The sequence below is a fragment of the Pantherophis guttatus genome, chromosome 6 (assembly GCF_059756535.1).
Source record: "Pantherophis guttatus breed Tessera chromosome 6, ASM5975653v1, whole genome shotgun sequence".
Lineage (NCBI taxonomy): Eukaryota > Metazoa > Chordata > Lepidosauria > Squamata > Colubridae > Pantherophis > Pantherophis guttatus.
Genome location: NC_142068.1, coordinates 18,952,051 through 18,970,593, shown reverse-complemented (window position 1 = coordinate 18,970,593; position 18,543 = coordinate 18,952,051). Strand labels below are relative to the sequence as shown.

The 18,543-nt window shown below is 39.5% G+C and overlaps 1 protein-coding gene and 1 non-coding gene across 6 annotated transcripts; both read left to right on the top strand.

The window, feature by feature from the left end:
• The first annotated feature begins 2,542 nt into the window (after positions 1 to 2,542).
• TRNAV-AAC (transfer RNA valine (anticodon AAC)) lies at positions 2,543 to 2,615 on the top strand. Its single transcript has one exon. It is a non-coding gene; the product is annotated as a tRNA-Val (tRNA).
• A 716-nt stretch (positions 2,616 to 3,331) lies between these two features.
• On the top strand, positions 3,332 to 17,538 carry MYNN (myoneurin). 5 transcript variants are annotated; one of them, XM_034439013.3, is made up of 8 exons: positions 3,332 to 3,485; positions 4,924 to 5,223; positions 6,712 to 7,514; positions 10,623 to 10,782; positions 10,884 to 11,062; positions 11,354 to 11,437; positions 11,781 to 11,867; positions 14,437 to 17,538. In XM_034439013.3, the coding sequence occupies exons 2-8, from the start codon at positions 4,958 to 4,960 to the stop codon at positions 14,697 to 14,699; spliced, it is 1,842 nt and encodes a 613-aa protein (XP_034294904.1). In that variant the 5' UTR covers positions 3,332 to 3,485; positions 4,924 to 4,957; the 3' UTR covers positions 14,700 to 17,538. The 5 variants fall into 5 exon arrangements, with proteins under 5 accessions (XP_034294904.1, XP_034294908.1, XP_034294909.1 ...); XM_034439017.3 differs by having other exon boundaries at positions 3,376 to 3,485; positions 4,924 to 5,048; positions 6,828 to 7,514; positions 14,437 to 17,111; XM_034439018.3 differs by having other exon boundaries at positions 3,409 to 3,485; positions 4,924 to 5,048; positions 14,437 to 17,111.
• Positions 17,539 to 18,543: the final 1,005 nt, after the last annotated feature.

Below are 18,543 nucleotides of genomic sequence, written 5' to 3'. Positions count from 1 at the left end.
GTCCTTCAGTTTTGCATTGAGGTGACAATTCCCAACAGCCAATTGTTATGGGTTTCAGGTTTTGCTGAAAAAGACTTGAAAATACAGCTTTCTTGATCTACAGTCTTGATTCAAGGATTTTTGTGTCTTGAAACAAAGACCTCTTAAGATCTGATTAAAAAGGGTATGGTCTACTTTGATTGAAGGTCAATTGGTCAAATAGGTTTGCTGATATAACATACCCACAAAAGAATTCTGCTGGGTTTTTATTTGGCTTTTGGAGAAAGACAATGGCAAGAGAATGACATGGAGAATGTTTAAGAAGCATAGAGTCTGGGCAGGGATTGGGGAAGTGGGCAAAACTATCTTCTCTTCCTGGAAAAAGTACTTTGATGGGCTATTCCCCCTCCAGGCCTAGGGCAGCAATATGTTAATACAGCAAATTCCTCATTCTATATTTAGACTATATAGCTCCATATAAACAGGTTACAGAAGTGTCTTCACTCAAACAATCTTCTTCCAGTTTGAAAGACAAAGAAGTGTAATGATCTTTCCATTTGAAAGGCAAAGAATGGTAAGCAAGCACTAACATGTCCGAAACATTTTACCACTTAAAAGTGGGGAAATAGGTATGTAAAAATACTTTTTTTTCCTACTTGGGACCCATCAATCATTTCGCAATGACTCATTGGAATCCTTTATATTACACCAGGAAGGAGAAAGCTGTAGCGGTCCAAATTTTTGGAATTATAGCTCTGTCTATCTCAGCCAACATAGACAATCGTAAGGGAAATCTGGAACTCATCAGCTCCCCATCCCAAATGTAATCAGAAGCAAACCCCACTGAAGCCAATGGGATTTACTCCCACATAAGTAGCCTTAGCATCAAATCGCCTTTTAGCCCAGAGTGTTTCTGGGAGGTTGGTTCTTGTAGTGAGCTTATAGTTCAGTATGCCACATGCCCCAAGAAAACAATTATAATTGCACAACAAAATAATTTGATAACAAATAAGCATGTCACTGAATCCTAATGAATATCATGTGTCATCTTTTAAGTCTCAGTTCAGTCATGGGGAATTGCAACATCTTTCATGTTGGCACAACATTTTTTTCTTCTTTCTAACACTAACACCAGAACAATTAGACAAAAGCACAGTTTTTTCCGCCCAATGCCATCACTCTGCTTAACAACTAATTCCCACAACACTGTCAAAGAATTTACTAAGACTGTATTACCATTATTCTTCTCTTCCTTACTAGTATCTATCTCTTCCCACTTATTACTATAACCGTGTTGCTTGTATCTTTCAATGTATATTGTTTTTATTTGTTTCCTAGTACGATTTGATAGCCTATTAGTAACCTTGACTATCACTAACTGTTGTATCTTTTTATTCTCGATGAATGTATTTTATTCTCCTTATGTACACTGAGAGCATGTACACCAAAGACAAATTCCTTGTGTACCCAATCACACTTGGCCAATAAAGAATTCTATTCTGTTCTGTTCTGTTCTGTTCTGTTCTGTTCTGTTCTGTTCTGTTCTGTTCTATTCCAGTCTAGTCTATTCTAGTCTATTCTATTCTATTCTAGGAAACAATGGAAATTGAGGCTATGCTTTCTGCCAAATGTGGCACAAGGTTTCCACTCCCACAAGTTTGAAGAGGGAGAGGAACACCTGCCACAACAGCTATTGTGTTTGTGTAATGGTGCTATTTACTTTGATGGAACAGGTACTTTGTGATAGTTACAGATAATTAAAGTGCTCTATTTATTAGGAAACCACAGAAACCACAGAAAGAAGAGGGAAACATCTGGGCAAGTTATGTTGTGTAGATATTATTTTAACATTCAGATGACCTCACCTGGAATTGAGTGGAAATAAGGATGAAATGGTAATTATATACCTTCCTTGAAAGAAAGGATAGCATGGAAAAAGAATCTACATCCATCAAATTCAATGCATGTTTCTTGCTCACCCCTGAAATCCCACTGTGTTCAATTTGGCATTAACGCCCACCTAGGTGTACTTATAATGTCCTTTTCTAAAATTAATTATATAGGGTCTTATAGAATATAATGATCCTACCAATTTTAATTTATTTTTATACTTTTTAAATTCTCAACAATTGCCTCAAGGAGTGACAGAATAACAGTTAATCCCTTCTTTTTATCAAGTCATAAGTAATCGGGTTTTTAAGAAAAGAAAATGAGGATAATTTAACAATTATTTTTGTAAGTATAAATGTTAACTATTCTATAGTTGTGAATATATGTACCTCAGGGTTGAATTGTGATATCTTTGCTGCTCTTTGAGCTGGGTTGCTTGCAGACATTTCATTACCCGATTAGGTATCATTATCCTATAAATGTGTAGCAGCAATACTTAATAGAGGAAGTCTTCATTTGGGGCCGCGGTATCTATATTTTAGTTAGAATTTTTTGTGAATAAATATTTGGTCTCACTGTTGAATGATACTGTATTCAAATTCTGCTTGAGGAGGAATTAGCAGAGTAAAAGTAAAGGCATAAGGAGAATAATTTCAAGGCGTTGGGCATAGCAGTTTCCGTAGTGTAGTGGTTATCACGTTCGCCTAACACGCGAAAGGTCCCCGGTTCGAAACCGGGCGGAAACATTTTAATTTCCAAAACTACTTTTATTTAGACGTAAGTTACTTCTTCAAAGTTTTTTTTAAATGTATTTTATTTATAATGGACAGAAAATGCTTAAAAATGGACTTTCCCTCAAACAATTTGTGGCAATAAATTTGCTTTTAATACATTTTTTTACACATGCTCCCAATGTCTAGGAACAACTTTTTTAAAAAATAATAGTTTAAAAAAAAACCGTGCATCTCAACGTTTTAATATTGCAACCGTGCAGCTTTGAAATAACTGTTTATTACTTTTGTTTCCGACTTGGAGGCGCAAAAGTAAGAGTAATGGTTTTATGTAGCTAATGGGTAATGCGCGTTCCTTTGTCTAGACCAGTGTTTCTCAACCTTGGTAGCTTGAAGATGGGTGGACTTCAACTCCCAGAATCCCCCAGCCAACACTGCTGGCTGGGGGATTCTGGGAGTTGAAGTCCACCCATCTTCAAGCTACCAAGGTTGAGAAACACTGGTCTAGATGCACTACAGACATTCCAATAAATCCTAATATACTTAATTTCCACTTTAACCAGATAACAAATAGATCTCGCTCCATCTGTCTCTACAAAGTCACTCGCCCCCCCAAAAAAATAATAATTTGTGGCGCTAGGCATCATGGGAAATGTAGTTTAGGCTGTGGAGAAACGCCCATTTCTTTCCCCCACAACGACGTCATTAAGCCCCGCCCCGATTCCAACCGCAGCCATCGCCATTCTTTCCTGGCTGGAATTGCTCGGCGAACGGAAGTGAGCCTTGAAACGCCACCAACCAAGGAGGCGGACTCAACAACGCGTCATCGCAAAATGGCGCCCTGAGCGGAAGAGGCTTCCGCTCTCGAGTTGCCACCCCTGCCAGGTGTGTTTGCCCAGTAATTCTGAAGGGAGGGAGGGAGAGAGAAAAGGAGAAGCGGGCTAGGACGGAACCATTGGGGCTCGATGGCTGGGGGGTGGGGGTGGGGAGAAGGATGGAGAAGGGACACCCCGGACTTGCTGGAGAGAAATCCGAAGGACCGAGGAGAAGAAGTGGGTGGGAGGCAAGCCCAGCTGGCGGGCGTGTGTGACAGGAGGGAGCCGGCATTTGGGGAGGTCAGATTTGGAAGCTCTTCCCCCCTCCCACCTCTCAGCCAGATCCTCAGGCAAAAGGGAAAGCTGAAAAGATGCTGATGCCAGTTTGTGTTCTGCTCTTACAGGAGATGCCACTCTGCAATAATGCCCCAAAACTTCCCCCCACACACACACAATGTATTTGCTTGTTATTAGAGGGCTCCATGCATCTTGCACAGGGAGTAACCCCTTAACAGCCTTATTAGGGTGAGGAAGGGCGACTGAGCCCAAATCACCCAGTGAGTTTCTCTAATGGAAGTTGGGGGTCTCCCTTGAATCTGGGTCTCTCCAGTCCTGGTCCAACTTGCCACTCCGTGTAGATGGATTAGATAAATAACACACCCCTTACTCATCCTGCTCCTTCCCCATCTGTCAGCTAGGATTGCGCATCACGTTTTTTTTGTAGTATTTCATTTGTGTAGTTTTAGTCTTTTTAATATTGTAAGCCGCCCAGAGTTATCCTGGGGTAAGATTGGGCGGCCAATAAATGTAATAAATAAAGAGGCTATTAAGAACACGGAAAAGTAAAAGTGTCTTTGGGGGATTGCAGATGGATCCCTGTGCCTACTGGCACTCCAAATCCTATTCTGCCCTTTGTATCTGGATCCCTACATAAAGGCATTGAGCAGTAGGATATAAATACTCTTTGCATAAAATGGGAAGAGTCTCAGTTGAGTTCTGCAACTGAAATACGCCTTTTAAGTTTGGCTTCTTGAATTTATTCTGCCAAATATACTTTGCATGGGGTTGTGGGGAAAATCTGCTCGGATGATGCAGGAAATCTGATAGGGCACCCATCCGATTCAGCCTCTGGTTGACAAACCGAAAGAGAGTCCAGTTTTCAAAATCTCTCATTACATCCTAAAATAGTGTTTAACCTGCTTCCTTTTTAATGTGATTTAAATTTGCTTGTTTTGGAAAGGGAATGCTCATACTTTCTAGAACATCTTTTCCCAGCAAATGTATTTTTGTGAACTGTAGCACCTGTGGGGAGGTTGTATTTGGCAAATGAAATAGTTTTAGTTTTGTCTGAGCATTTTGCTTTTCTTCATAATAATTAGATTCTGTTGTCTAAATAATACAAAAATAGTAGACAGAGACAAATCTTTGAATGGGTTTGTGTTGTTTCTTTTATTCTGCTGAAACTACCGTAGGAACCCTGATGCTTATATATTTGTTTTTCTTCTCAGGCCAAAGGGAAGATACTGTGCACCATTACGCAAAATGCAGTGTTCCCATCACTGTGAGCATCTACTGGAAAGTCTGAATAGGCAGCGTGAAGTGGGCTTCCTTTGTGACTGCACCATCATTATTGGTGAATTCCAGTTCAAAGCTCATCGAAATGTTCTTGCATCTTTTAGCGAGTACTTTTGGGCTATTTACAGGGATACTTCAGAGAGTAATATATTTCTGGATCAGAATCAAGTGAAGGTTGATGGATTTCAGAAACTTTTGGAATTCATATACACAGGAAATTTAAACCTTGATAGGTATGGCTGGATATTTATTTAGTGTTAAAGGAAATACTAGACAGAGAACTAAACAGAATGTTCTCGCTTAAGATAAAAATTACAATGTAAGTTAAGATGTCACAGAAATAAAGCAGGCAGGAACAGAAGAGGAAACTAATATATGCAAGGTGATGTGCAATGTCATATGATGATTAGTTTAATCCAATTTGCAAGCTCCTCATTTCATGATACAAAATCCTCTGTTATATGAGTTTTAAAACTCATATATTTAAAAAAACTCATATATTTAAAAAAATCAGTATTAAGCAAGGAATGGGGGGGGGGGAATGCCTTTCGGTTGAAGTGTCATAACAAGCAACAGCTTAACAGATTGTATGACAGCAGCTTGTTACAAGGAATTAGAACTGATACCGCTTGCTATGTATTGAGATTTTAGATTTATAGCCTGTCTTTGTACAGGAATTCAAGAAGCCAACAATAGTATTTGCTCCTCTTACTTGTCCCCACGAGAACCACCATGTAATAATAATATATAACAACAACAACAACAGTATTATTAACATGTAACAGTGAAACCCATTGTCATCGGGTCACTTGGTACCATGTCCAAGAATTTTATAACATACATCAGCACATTGCAGCTTCCTGCAATAACACCAGCGGAACTGCAAAAATCTGTGCTACTTGGAACATTGTACATCTTAAGAAGGTACTTGGTTGATACCTAGGATGCTGGCAGCAACCTGTATCAACTGTTAGCACCAGTCAATGGTATTTGTGATACATTTTTGAATGTTCAGGTGACTTGAGTTTCATATTTAATGAACAAAATAATAATTAATAATAATTAATAATAATAATAATAGCAGCCTTTATTGTCATTGTACATGTGAGGATGTCTGAAGTCACCTGATGATTTTCCATGACTGAGGATAGAGAGAACTTGAATCTCCCCACTTCTAGTCCAAATACTTGAACCACTACATCACTCTGCCTCTCACAGAGGTGACTAAAGGAATAATTCAGTTAGTATTACTTGGTGATATATAAAAATTGTTGGCGATTATTTTCTATTCAACATTTTTGTAGGCTAAACCGACTTCAACATTTTCAGGCTTAGAATTTGCCCAGTGGTCTATCTAAGCATTGGATCTCATGTCTTAATATTTACCATATTTTTATGTGGCAGTACCTCTGTTGTGACATGCTCCATGTCAGCTAACGTCCAGTATCAGATTTGGTCGATCTGAATAACAGTATTAGACTACCTAATTCAGGTGAACTGATTGGTAAAATGGGATTATAAAAGCAGTGACATCACTTTTATGGCTGATGCTTATTTTTGTGATTTAATGGCCATTTCAAAAGAGGAAAAGGGAGCATCTTATAAGTCTTATTTCTGATCTAGATTTTTAAAGTCTTGTTAAAAATTGTATCTGTTTTCTCAATTTAATACTCGTGCACTTTTAAGACCCTCGGTTTTCTTCATGTATATTTTTCTTGCAGTTGGAATGTTAAAGAAATTCACCAGGCTGCCGACTATCTTAAAGTGGAGGAAGTAGTCACTAAATGTAAAATTAAAATGGAAGATTTTGCTTTTATTGCTAATCCTTCTTCTACAGAAACTTCTAGTATCACTGGGAATATTGCATTGAACCAACAGACTTGCCTGCTAACACTTCGTGACTACAATAACCAGGAGAAATCAGAAGCCCCTTCAGTGGATATAGCTCAATCTCCAGTCTTAACAGGAGCCTTGGAAAAAAAACCTGTTCAACCCAAAAAACGAAAAAAGGCCTTCAGTTCCCCCAAACACCCACCGAGCAAGCCAGTACAATATCCAGGTGATGTTGCAGAAAACTCTGCCATGGAGATGTTTTTAGACGCAAATAAATTGGCCACCGAGATAACAGAACAAGCTGCCCAAGGTGGTGATAATTCTGAACTACAACTTACCCCTGTGGTGGAGAGTGAAACTTTTGCTGCTCAAGAAATCCTTGTGCAGACTATGGCCGTGAAGCCAAAACAAGGCAAACCACATCAAAATTGTGCTTTGAAAGAGCACTGCTTATCTAACATTACCAGTGACAAGAACTCCTATCAGTTGGAGAGCTCGGGAGAAGACCTGGATCAGAAATACCCCAAGGCCAAGCCAGTGTGTAATACATGTGGGAAGGTATTTTCTGAATCTAGTAGCCTGAGACGGCACATGCGGATTCACAAGGGAGTCAAACCATACGTGTGCCAGCTGTGCGACAAGGCGTTTACCCAATGCAACCAGCTGAAAACGCATGTAAGAACTCACACAGGTAGGCTGTCTGTTTGGGTTTGGGGATTATATCCTGTCACAATGAGCAGGAAAGGTTACCCATCTTTCAAATAAATTCCCTTTTGCCAACTTGTGATCTGTTATAATAATATAAGTAGGATTCAGGAATGTTCTTCATTTTCAGATTTTTTTTGAAGCAGGTATACCCTAGCAAATGAAACTAGATATATCAGTATTTCTTGCTTCTATAAGCTGCAAGGAGAGATATAATGTTTTACCATATATAGTTTGTGAGCAGAAAGTTCAGTCCTGGGCATTTTCAGAGTAGATGTATTACTTTGTCCTGATATACTGGTTTACTGATTTGTGAGCTATAGCCTTATTCTACCCTTTGTGTAATATTTGTAGCGCTTGTTTCTTGCCAAAACTATTTAGGTAGGGATATTATAAAAGTTCTTCCAAGTAAGTAAAGGAAAAGTAAAGCAACATACATACATACATATATATATGTATATATATATACCCACACTGCATTACTAAAACATAGTTAGACCTTCCACAAAATCTTATTAAATAAAATGGTTTCTGGTGTACAGGTTCTGGTTGACAGTGCATACCTACTTTGATGTAAGCAGTAAGTTTGGTTTTTGCCATAATTGTAAAAAGTTAGAGAATCTTATGATTTAGTTGATGAGAGAGTTGAGTGAAAGCACTGGGTTGCCCTGTGGTGTCACCCTTATGTCTTGCACATAAACATTTACCAGGGCAGGGCATGTGTGAGGCAAAAAGGCTTTTAAAAGGCTAATTGGCTATTTAAAAAGGCTAGAGCCTCAGTGGCGCAGTGGTTAGAGTACAGTACTGCAGGCTACTTCTGCTGACTGCCGGCTGCCTGCAACTTGGCAGTTCACATCCCGCCAGGCTCAAGGTTGACTCAGCCTTCCATCCTTCCAAGGTGGGTAAAATGAGGACCCAGATTGTTGGGGGGAAATATGCTGACTCTGTAAACTGCTTAGAGAGGGCTGTAAAAGCACTGTAAAGCAGTATATACGTGCTATTGCTAATTCCAGAGAAGTTGGGGTGGCAACTGGGTGATGGTGTGTTGATGGCATAACATGACATAGTGGTAGCTGAAGATTTGGGGTGGTGGAAAGCTAGTGGAAGAAGGCTGAAGAAAACCAAAGACTCAGGTGAAGTACATACAGATGATGTTGTAAGTATTTTTTAAGTTGTGGGGCTCGATAAGGAGGAAACAGACAGAGGCTTCAGAGAGTGGCCTGGCAGCTCAGCTTTAAAGTAGCAGCTGAAGTTTATAGGGATGGCAGTGATATCAGAAAGATGGAGTCCAGTAATGGAACGGTCAGACTTCCAAGGACATTGACTGGTGTGAGTGACCTGTCTGGTAAGTCAAGGAGAGAGCTTCCTGTTCTGCTTGGTTCTCGCAGCTAGGAAGAAGCTGTCCAGTGGGAAGAACAGTGACTAAATGCCAACTCCTGATCTGGCCCAAACAGCAGCCACAAAACCAGGTCACAAAACATCAAATCAGCCAAAGTCACAGCAGCTAGCAGTAAAAGAGAGTGCTAAAATAGGAAACAGAGAGAGAGCTCTTATATTGGTCCTGCTGAACTCGCTCCCAAGCAGTTGTCCCCCGGTCTGTGATAATAACTGGCAAGGGCTGGACAAGGGAAGGGAGCAGGGAATCCCTAGGCCAGGAAACATAGGAGAGAAACAAAAAAACCGAAAAGGAATACAGTAAGGTCCTTCTTCGCTCTCTGTGAACTGAAAGCGTGGCAAAGAAGAGTCCAGTTTTTCACAGTCAGTGTTTTGGGAAGACATCCAAGGTCACGTTGCTTGGCTAGAAAGACATGCCAGGTGCTAACTGGATAAATGCCCAGAATCTAAAACCGAAAGCTGAAGACAGCTAGGAGGAAGGAGAGGTGAGAAAAGTCATTTTTCTTAGGTATCACGTTGGCTGTAAACCAGTAAGTAACCAGTAAGCTTGAATTAATTAATTAAATTTTTCCGCCCCAGAAAAGGACTCTTCTTGTAATCCTTCAGACTGATCATTGTAAAAGAAAACCGACAACAGGTTTTTTTCCTCCTTTTCTGGCAGTGTTTTAAAAATGTTTGCGATGGAAGTTGTAGTGTGTGGCTCCTATGCATAGTATTTAAAATCTTAATAAGTAACAGTGTAAGGTTGTCACTATTCTTTTCATTAGATTGTTGTGTGTGTGTGTGTGAGGATTATGTGATAATTAAGCTGTATCTTTCTACACGGTATGTTTTGCCATGCAATCTTTGAGAACTAACAAACCTGTGTTGGTCTGAATCGTCTCTGCAGTGTACAGGGTGCAACTTTGTGTTTTAATTTTTGATGGTCAATGTTTTTAACCACCTAGTTGTTTTGTACTGTTATTTATGACATTGTAAGCCACAAAGAGTTGCTTGCTTAGTGGGATGGGTGGCATATAAATGTAATGAATACATAAATAAACTTGGAATGTCAAATTTGACTTGATAAACTATTGCAAAACCATGAAAGGAACACAGACACCGCTACCTATGTCTTCCTTCCCGTTAAATGTGTAATCATTCCAAGACTCAGTGGAGTAAACAGCATCTGAAAATGTTCAAGCCTTAATTAAGCAGAAAGACAATACCTAGAACTCCTGAACATTTGCTAAGGGGTTGATTTGTGGCAAAACGTTTTCCAGTATTACATGGGCGGTTACGGCTAAGTTATTTTGGATAATCAGGAAAAACTTCTCTCCGTTGCATCTATTACTGGCAATAGATTGAAGTGCTGTTAAGCTGGAATAAAGAGCTTCGTCAGCCAAGGAGATGGATCTCCACTAAGGTTTGAATGATGTCACCAGATGGGGTCCTGGCCACTCTTTAAAATTCAGCCATATCTCCTTGTCTCTGTCCATAATTCCTTTTTGTCCAGAATGGGAAAAAAAATCCCTTAGAACAGGAGTCTCCAACCTTGGCAACTTTACGACTTGTGGACTTCAACTCCCCAAATTCCTCAGCCAGCATGCGCTGGCTGAGGAATTCTGGGAGTTGAAGTCTACAAGTCGTAAAGTTGCCAAGGTTGGAGACCCCTGCTTTAGAAGGCATGGCTAAAATAACATCTTAATTCCCTTTGCAGGTGAAAAGCCATACAAATGCGATCTCTGTGACAAAGGTTTTGTTCAGAAATGCCAGCTTGTTTTCCATAGCCGAATGCATCACGGAGAGGAGAAACCGTACAAGTGTGACGCCTGCAATCTGCAATTTGCAACTTCGAGTAATCTAAAGATTCACGCCAGGTGAGTGAATAATGAGCATCACCTGAAACTTAGCTAAAGATGATGTTGTTTGCTGAAAAGCCACCGGGGCACTGATAGTAGGTTTTACTTTTGTACCTTAGGAAACACAGTGGAGAGAAGCCATATGTCTGTGATCGGTGTGGGCAGCGATTTGCACAAGCAAGCACGTTGACTTACCATGTGCGACGACACACGGGAGAAAAGCCTTATGTCTGTGACACCTGTGGGAAAACGTTTGCCGTTTCAAGTTCACTCATCACTCACTCAAGAAAGCATACAGGTGATCCTGAAATAAAATGAATTAGGGAGGCCTTACTGGGTTGGTGTAGCTATAAAAAGGGAACTTTCGAAAGGCAAAACATGGATTCATGTGTCTTTTGCCCTCAGTAGGAAACAGACTAAACAGACTATAACAGTTTAAACAATAACAATAATAATAACAGACTAAAAAGTTCGGAGACCCAGCATCTGATTAAGACTGTTCTATGTATCAAAGGGACTATGCTGCCTATATTAGAGAGTAGGTGAAGGGCAGCATTTTCTGACAACTTATCCCATATTTTCTCTGCAGGAGAGAAACCTTATATATGTGGCATTTGTGGCAAAAGCTTCATTTCTTCAGGAGAACTTAACAAACACTTCCGGTCTCATACAGGTAAAATCTGAAGCAAATCTATTACTTATGCGTGAAATCTTGCCAGGCTCAAGGTTGACTCAGCCTTCCATCCTTTCTAAGGTAGGTAAATTGAGGACCCAGTTTGTGGGGGCAATAAGCTGACTTTGTATAATATATACAAAAGTACGAAGGCTATTGCTTAACGCACTGTAAGCCGCCCTGAGTCTCCGGAGAAGGGCGGCATATAAATCATTTTTTTTTTAAAAAAAATGTTGCTTAATGCTATACTACTACTCATTTGCTAATTGAAGGGTGATTTCACCACCACCCCTTCCTGTTGAAATATCTATATAGTGAGTCTGACTAGAAATTTTGCTTTAAGGGGAAAGACCATTTATCTGTGAGCTGTGTGGAAACTCCTATACAGATATCAAGAACCTAAAGAAACACAAATTGAAAGTTCATTCGGGTAAGTGCTGACTTTAATACCTAATGCTTACGTAGCCTAAATCAGGGGTCTCCAACCTTGGCAAAGACATGCGGACTTCAACTCCCAGAGTTCCTCAGCCAGCTTTTGCCACAAGTCTTAGGGTTGCCAAGGTTGGAGACCCCTGGCCTAGATCAAAGGCATTTTACTTAGTCTCTGTTCAAAGCAGAGAAATCTGTGCCTCAGTCCTCTAAGCTTACAAAGTGAAATGCTGGATTTTTTTGTAGCAGCGTCCTGACATTCTCTATTGCTAATCTATCCCTGCATAAAATATTGAAAGAAACTAAGAAAACAAACTGGAACCAGGAAAGTATAAATGGGCAGGAAAATATAGGAATGTTGCATTCACGTTTCCAGTACTGCTTTTCTTCAGTTGAAATGATTCCCCTTCCCTCTGTACTGTTTGTTTTTATAGGTTAATCATTTAGCTTTTTTTTTTAATGCAGGGCTGAATCTCATGTAACTTGCAAAAACTAATTTCATGTCTTTTATTGTTCTTACAAAAATCCATTATTCCAGTGCTGTGTTTTATATTGCAATCAAATACTTGAAAGATTTATGGTGATATCTGTGTCAGACATGTTCCACCTACCCACCCCTCAGCTACAGTATGGGTGCTTGGGTATCTTTCTGGGTGTTGTGGTGGGTGCAGAAGACAATACGATTGTGTAGTTTTTAGGTATAGGCATTTGAAGGCTTAATATATCTGCAAAGACGTGATTAGTTTTCAGGTATACTGCTTTAACATTCTTCATCTTCCTGCCACCTCTTTGCAATTTTTTTTCTTGAAACTGAGGATCATAGTCATCAGTGGATAGACCTTTATGACCTTGTGGCTGGAATCCTTAAAAATAAAATGCGAATTTCAAACTCTAGTTTTATTGGAAATTAACAGTGCATTGCCTTAAATCAGGGGTCCCCCAACCTCTAGGCCGCAGCGCATTACCGGGCCTTGGCTCATTTGGAACTGGACTGTGGGCAAGCATGCACAACTCTTATTTGTACGACAGGTGCGTGTGTCCACCCTTCGTGCAAATGGGGCTGCACACATCCTCACCAGCCACCCGCGTGTAACCATTCCCTCTCCTCCCCTTCCCCCCTGCTGGTCCACAAAGCCGGAAAGGTTGGAGATCGTTGCCCAAAATAGGCATATGAGGTGGAAAGTATTAATTTATTTCTAAGGGAAAATTATACTACTCTAACAGATTGGCTATTCTGATGAAGGTCCAGAAGAGCCTTTCCTCAGTAGCACTTTTTTTTAAAAAAAGAGACAGTGTGCCTCAGTGGTTAAAGTCTTAGATGGACACAGACTGTGTTCGGTTCTGGTGCTAAGCCACAGAAACTGATTGGGTGGTTTGGAACCAGTTGCTCTCTCAGCTCAACCTCTCCCATAGGCTGTGAGGAAAACTAGAAGAAGAAGCACTGTGGTGTGCTGCCTTGATCTTCTGAATGAAGGATAAGATATAACTCTAAAATATAAATAATATGTTGCAGTCCAATTCCCGTTAGTGCCAGTGGCTATGCTAGCTAAGTATTATGGGTGGGTGGGGAGGAAGGGTTGATTGGGAAAGAAAGGGAAACAACTTTTTCAAATATTCTTATAAATCTAGAAGCTAATTGCTGTGTTAGGCGTTGCTAGATGTTGCCCTATGTATCACATCTGCCCATCCCGCTCATCCAGGCAGTTAAAATATGCCAGGAACCCCTTCAGTCAGAGAATTCCGACTGGTAGGAAGGAATTCTCAAGGAAGAGGGTTTTTTCTCCCACTGCCCCTGCTGTGTGGAACATCTTGCTCTCAGAGGTATGGAAAGCCCCCAATCTCTTGGCTTTCCGCAGAGGGGTCAAAACCTAGCTGTGTAGCCTTGCCATGAGAACCCTTCCCCTCGCCTATATTAACAACTCTTTAGTCTCCCCATTTTTGATCTATCTCTTGCAGCTTTATAGTGCTGTTTTACATTTTTAAATTTTTAATCTTAAATTATTTGATTGAAATGTTTTAAGAATAGAATAGATAGAATAGAATAGAATAGAATAGAATAGAATAGAATAGAATAGAATAGAATAGAATAGAATTCTTTATTGGCCAAGTGTGATTGGACACACAAGGAATTTGTCTCTGGTGCATATGCTCTCAGTGTACATAAAGAAAAAATAAAATACATTCATCAAAAATCATAAGATACAGCACTTACTGATAGTCAAGGTTACTAAAAAGGTATCAAATCGTACTAGGAAACAAATAAAAACAATATAAATTGAAAGATACAAGCAACATGATTATAGTAATAAGTGGGAAGAGCTAGATACTAGTAAGGAAGAGAAGAATAATGGTAATACAGTCTTAGTAAATTAAATATTATTGTATTGATTATATTGTACACTGGCCAGAGTTCCTCTGTGAGGGAGATGGGACAGTGCGCGTGTATGTGTATAAATAGAAGTATAAAATAAATAAAATTTAATGTTCCTCGTATGCCATGTTACATGGTATATTATTAAATAGGTCTTTATTTTCAAGAGTAATTCTTCCATTTTGTTTTGACATTTCAGATTCCGAGTACCCATTGGATTCCATCACACTTGACCCTTCTTCCTTCAGCGAGCAAGATTCAATTCCAAGTGAGAAAAGCCTTTTGCTGGAATCTGCTGATGTGAAGCCTTCAGACCTATTGCCTCTGCCCATTGGAACAGAGGATCATCAGATATTGCTGCCTGTCACGGATGGTCAGTCTTCCCCATCTGACACACTTCTGAGATCTTCCATCACGGGATATTCAGAACCTCAGTTTATTTTCCTCCAACAATTGTACTGACAACTGTTGAGTGGTGAAAACTATAGAAATCCAAGCGTCTCTGATCAAAAGGAGCTGTGGGTGAGCTAGATTTCATCTCAGTTTCCACTATGGACTTTGGGTGATGCATCTTTGCTTTGAATTCAGCTTTTTCTCTAATATTTTGTTACTCTAGGACAAAGATTATGTATTTTCACCTGAAAGAATCAAGATGATTGCATTTTCTAGGAGATAAAAAAAATCTTTTGTTTTTCTTCAACATCTGCCTTAAGAACCCTAAACCATTTAACACGGGGAAGACCCTTCAGTGTTCATGCAGAAACTAAGTCAAGGTATTCAAGCTAAAAACATTGAACTGAAATTAGTGTCTTTTTTAAACCCTAAATGACTTAGCTTTTGAAATAAACAAACCCAACAATAATTGAAAGCAACTTTGAAAACAGCCAATATAGATGCGGCAGCTGCCCAATATGTTCCACGGAGTGTTACAGATACAACTGGATGCCATTGGACAAAAGATGGGGAGAGTTGTGACATTTCCAAGATGTCAACTTTTCTGTCATGGAAAATTAGGATCTTGGGACAGAGGAGGCTATCTGAAGAAGATTCCGGGTGTCCAGGAGCAGAGATAAATCTGAATGAGAGATTAAGTCATTGGATATAGGAAGCTGCAATGATATTTGCTATGTAGGCCACAGGATGAATTTCTTGTCTAAACAGAAATTTGCAAAGTTGCCTATATCAGTGAAATAGCCTGATAAGTTATTATCAGTGATTGTGCTATATCAGTGATGGCGAAACTTTTCAGCACCAAGTGCCGAAAAGGTCACACGGAAACATCCTGTGCGCATGCACACGCTCGTCAGGGCCACGCTCCGGAAAAGCTGAACTTTCGGATTCTAGTGCACATGCGCGCCTGATGATCAGTTGGGCAGCGTGCATGCTCAGGCCAGTTTTCAGCACTGCTGCGCGTGTGAAGGACAGCTGATCATCACGCTCACATGTGCGCCAGAAACCCGAAAGACAAACAGGCAAGGCCACGCGTGCCGGGTCACATGGCTTTGCCTGCCATAGGTTCATCATTAGGGTGCTATATGTTGGCTCCATTGATAGATAATAATATAATTATGATGTCCTTGAAGTTAGATTTCAGGTCTTGGGGATAAAATTCAAAGCTAGAATCATCCAAAGTAATTTTTTTCTGACTTGCTACCTATTCTATACAGATTCGGCTAGTCCAATTATTTGGTCCCAGAACTTTTGTTTCCGGTTTCAGATATCCCTGGCTTGAAAAAAAATTGGAATGGCTTGGTTACAGATTTAAGAAAAGCTCTTCTGGTTTATCAGGAATCTCACAAAAGTTAGTAGCTTTCTGAGAAGATTGTTAGCTTGATCTGTCATGTTAGTTGTAGAAAAAGAATTTTATTTCCTCCACAGCTATCAGAAAAATGAAGGGGCTGAAGAAGAAATACTGACATTCCATCTTTTCTCTGGCAAACTATCTGATCACTTCTGTACTCACCTAGTTTTAAATTCTGAGTGGTTCATGCATACCAAATCAGTTTCTAAATACGTAGCTGACTTCTGATCTATCCTTTCTGATGGATTATAACATCTTGTGCAACAGAAGCTGACCTATACAATATCCACACCAGAGGTGGGTTTCAGCAGGTTCTGACCAGTTCTGGAGAACTGGTAGCGGAAATTTTTAGTAGTTCGGAGAACCGGTAGTAAAAATTCTGACTGGCCCCACCCTCATCTATTCTCTGCCTCTCGACTCCCAGCTGATCAGGAGGAAATGGGGATTTTGCAGTAACCTTCCTCTGCCACGCCAACCAAGCCACACCCACCAATCCATGCCACACCACCAAGCCACAACCACAGAACCAGCAGTAAAAAAATTTGAAACCCATCACTGATCCACACTGACCATTTCTACGCTGCTAAAGGCATGTTGGGTTCTTTTTTTTTCTTGAAAAGCAATTCCCTTCCAGTTGAAATTCTTAGTAAAAATTCAAGGCAAGCTCTAGAAGTGGTTCCTTCTCTAGAAGAGTAAAAAAATGACAAATCTTTTTTTTTTTTAGCTCTTGATGTCCTCGTGGCAGTTATGTTTTTCATTTAGTAATTCCAAGTGTGTCTGTGAGGAGGTGCCAAGTGGCTTACTATTTTTTTCAATCACTCCTTGCCAAAAATATATATCTTTTAAGGAGCTCTGCATTGTAAAGGAATTAACCTGCTAGCTTCAGCCAAAGATTCAGTTTATCTAGAATTCTGTCTTCATGTTTTGACTAGGAGGCGCCCTTAAGGAATTGCTGATAAGGACATGTTTTTAAAAACATGTCTGTTTGTGCTGTTAAGTTGACCTTAAACAGCGTGTGAACTTAAACATATGGTGAAGTTATGCTCAAACTCCTAAGCAACAAAAAAGAAAAAGCTAGCTGTACTATTTCACTCCCTTTTCTTATTCTTCTTTGTAGACCTTAGGAAATACAAGCCAGGAATATTGAAAGAGATGGAGAAATATTTGAGTAGGATTCCATTCTTTTACAAATCTATCCAATGCAACAAAAGTAAATTCACTGTGTCGTAAGAAAAAATACAATTATTAAATGTATAGCAGTTTTAGCACTAATGCAACCTGTACCGTCTCTCTGACAACTATACCAAATTCAAATTCTGGTTCGGGTAAGATTTGTAGTACCCACTCAGATAGGCTTACATAGGTGTATGGTATTTATGTGCAAAACTAAATATAATCCAGTAACTAGGAAACCAATTCAGACAGAATGAACTGTATTCCTTACATTGCATAATGTAAAATGAAGCAATGTATTGTGCATTTTGCCCTCCAAAATGGAAAGAGGAAAGAGGTCTTTAAAAGGTGTCCCAATTATTGAATCTGGGAGTTTGTAGAACTGTATGCGAAGGGCAAACATTGCCATTGGATGTGATTGTGCAGACATTTTGGACCAGGAAAAAGAGAAGAGTTTAAAAGGCATCTCCATGCATTTTTCAGGACCAGGAGAGCTAGAGACTCAGTAATTCTGATTTTAGGAACTATGTTCCTAGCCTGATGTGTTGCTTGGTAAATCCAGCCTGAATAATAATCTGTTTCTGAATCGACAAAAACTAAAGAGAGGATTTTGCCCTTATTAGCAGCAGCCAAATTGCTGTCCTAACAAAGTGGCTTTGGAACCTATTTCCTCCCCCCACCCCTCAAGGACATAATTAGCATTGTTAGCCTACATTTAGGAGTTATAGTTTAGGGAAGAGGAAAAGGAGAGTTATCTCTATGAAGCTTAGCAACCACTTTTTACTTTTGTGAAGATGGAGAGAATCTGGTTGTTTACTTCTGATACTTTCCTGATACATTCAAATCAGACTTTTGTGGTATAATCTTGCTTAGTGCTGGTGATACTAAGCTTCTGTTAGCACAAAAAAAAAATCTAAAACATGTAGGAAGATAACTTTTGGATATATTTCTTTATAATACATTATAAACTACCTTCTGGAGAAAACAGTTTAATACAGGTATTTCAGATGAAGAGGATTTGGGTCACTCTTGAATACTGTTTCAGAATTTCCAAAAATCTTGTCCCTGGGGTTTTTTATTGGACTGTATTTGACTATTTAATATTTATAAATATTTTTTTTTCCTTTCTACGGTTTGTGGTTTGTAGACGAAGCAGTTTTTTTTAAAGGCCATTTTTATCTTATACACTACTTAGGCTCTGGAAGAGCTGAAAATTATTGGAGCAATAACTGAATATACAACCTTTTTTTAAATTCCCAGTCTCAAGATTCTACTGTGATAGTGGGAAAACTTGGGCTGTAGAGCGATAACGTATCTTTCTCACAAATCATG

Bases quoted from the DNA above. Each gene is read 5' to 3' on its own strand.
- MYNN (XM_034439013.3), top strand. From the start codon at position 4,958: ATGCAGTGTTCCCATCACTGTGAGCATCTACTGGAAAGTCTGAATAGG. The intron at 7,515-10,622 runs GTAGGCTGTCTG...TTCCCTTTGCAG, and splicing joins GCATGTAAGAACTCACACAG to GTGAAAAGCCATACAAATGC. The intron at 11,063-11,353 runs GTGATCCTGAAA...TTTTCTCTGCAG, and splicing joins TCACTCAAGAAAGCATACAG to GAGAGAAACCTTATATATGT.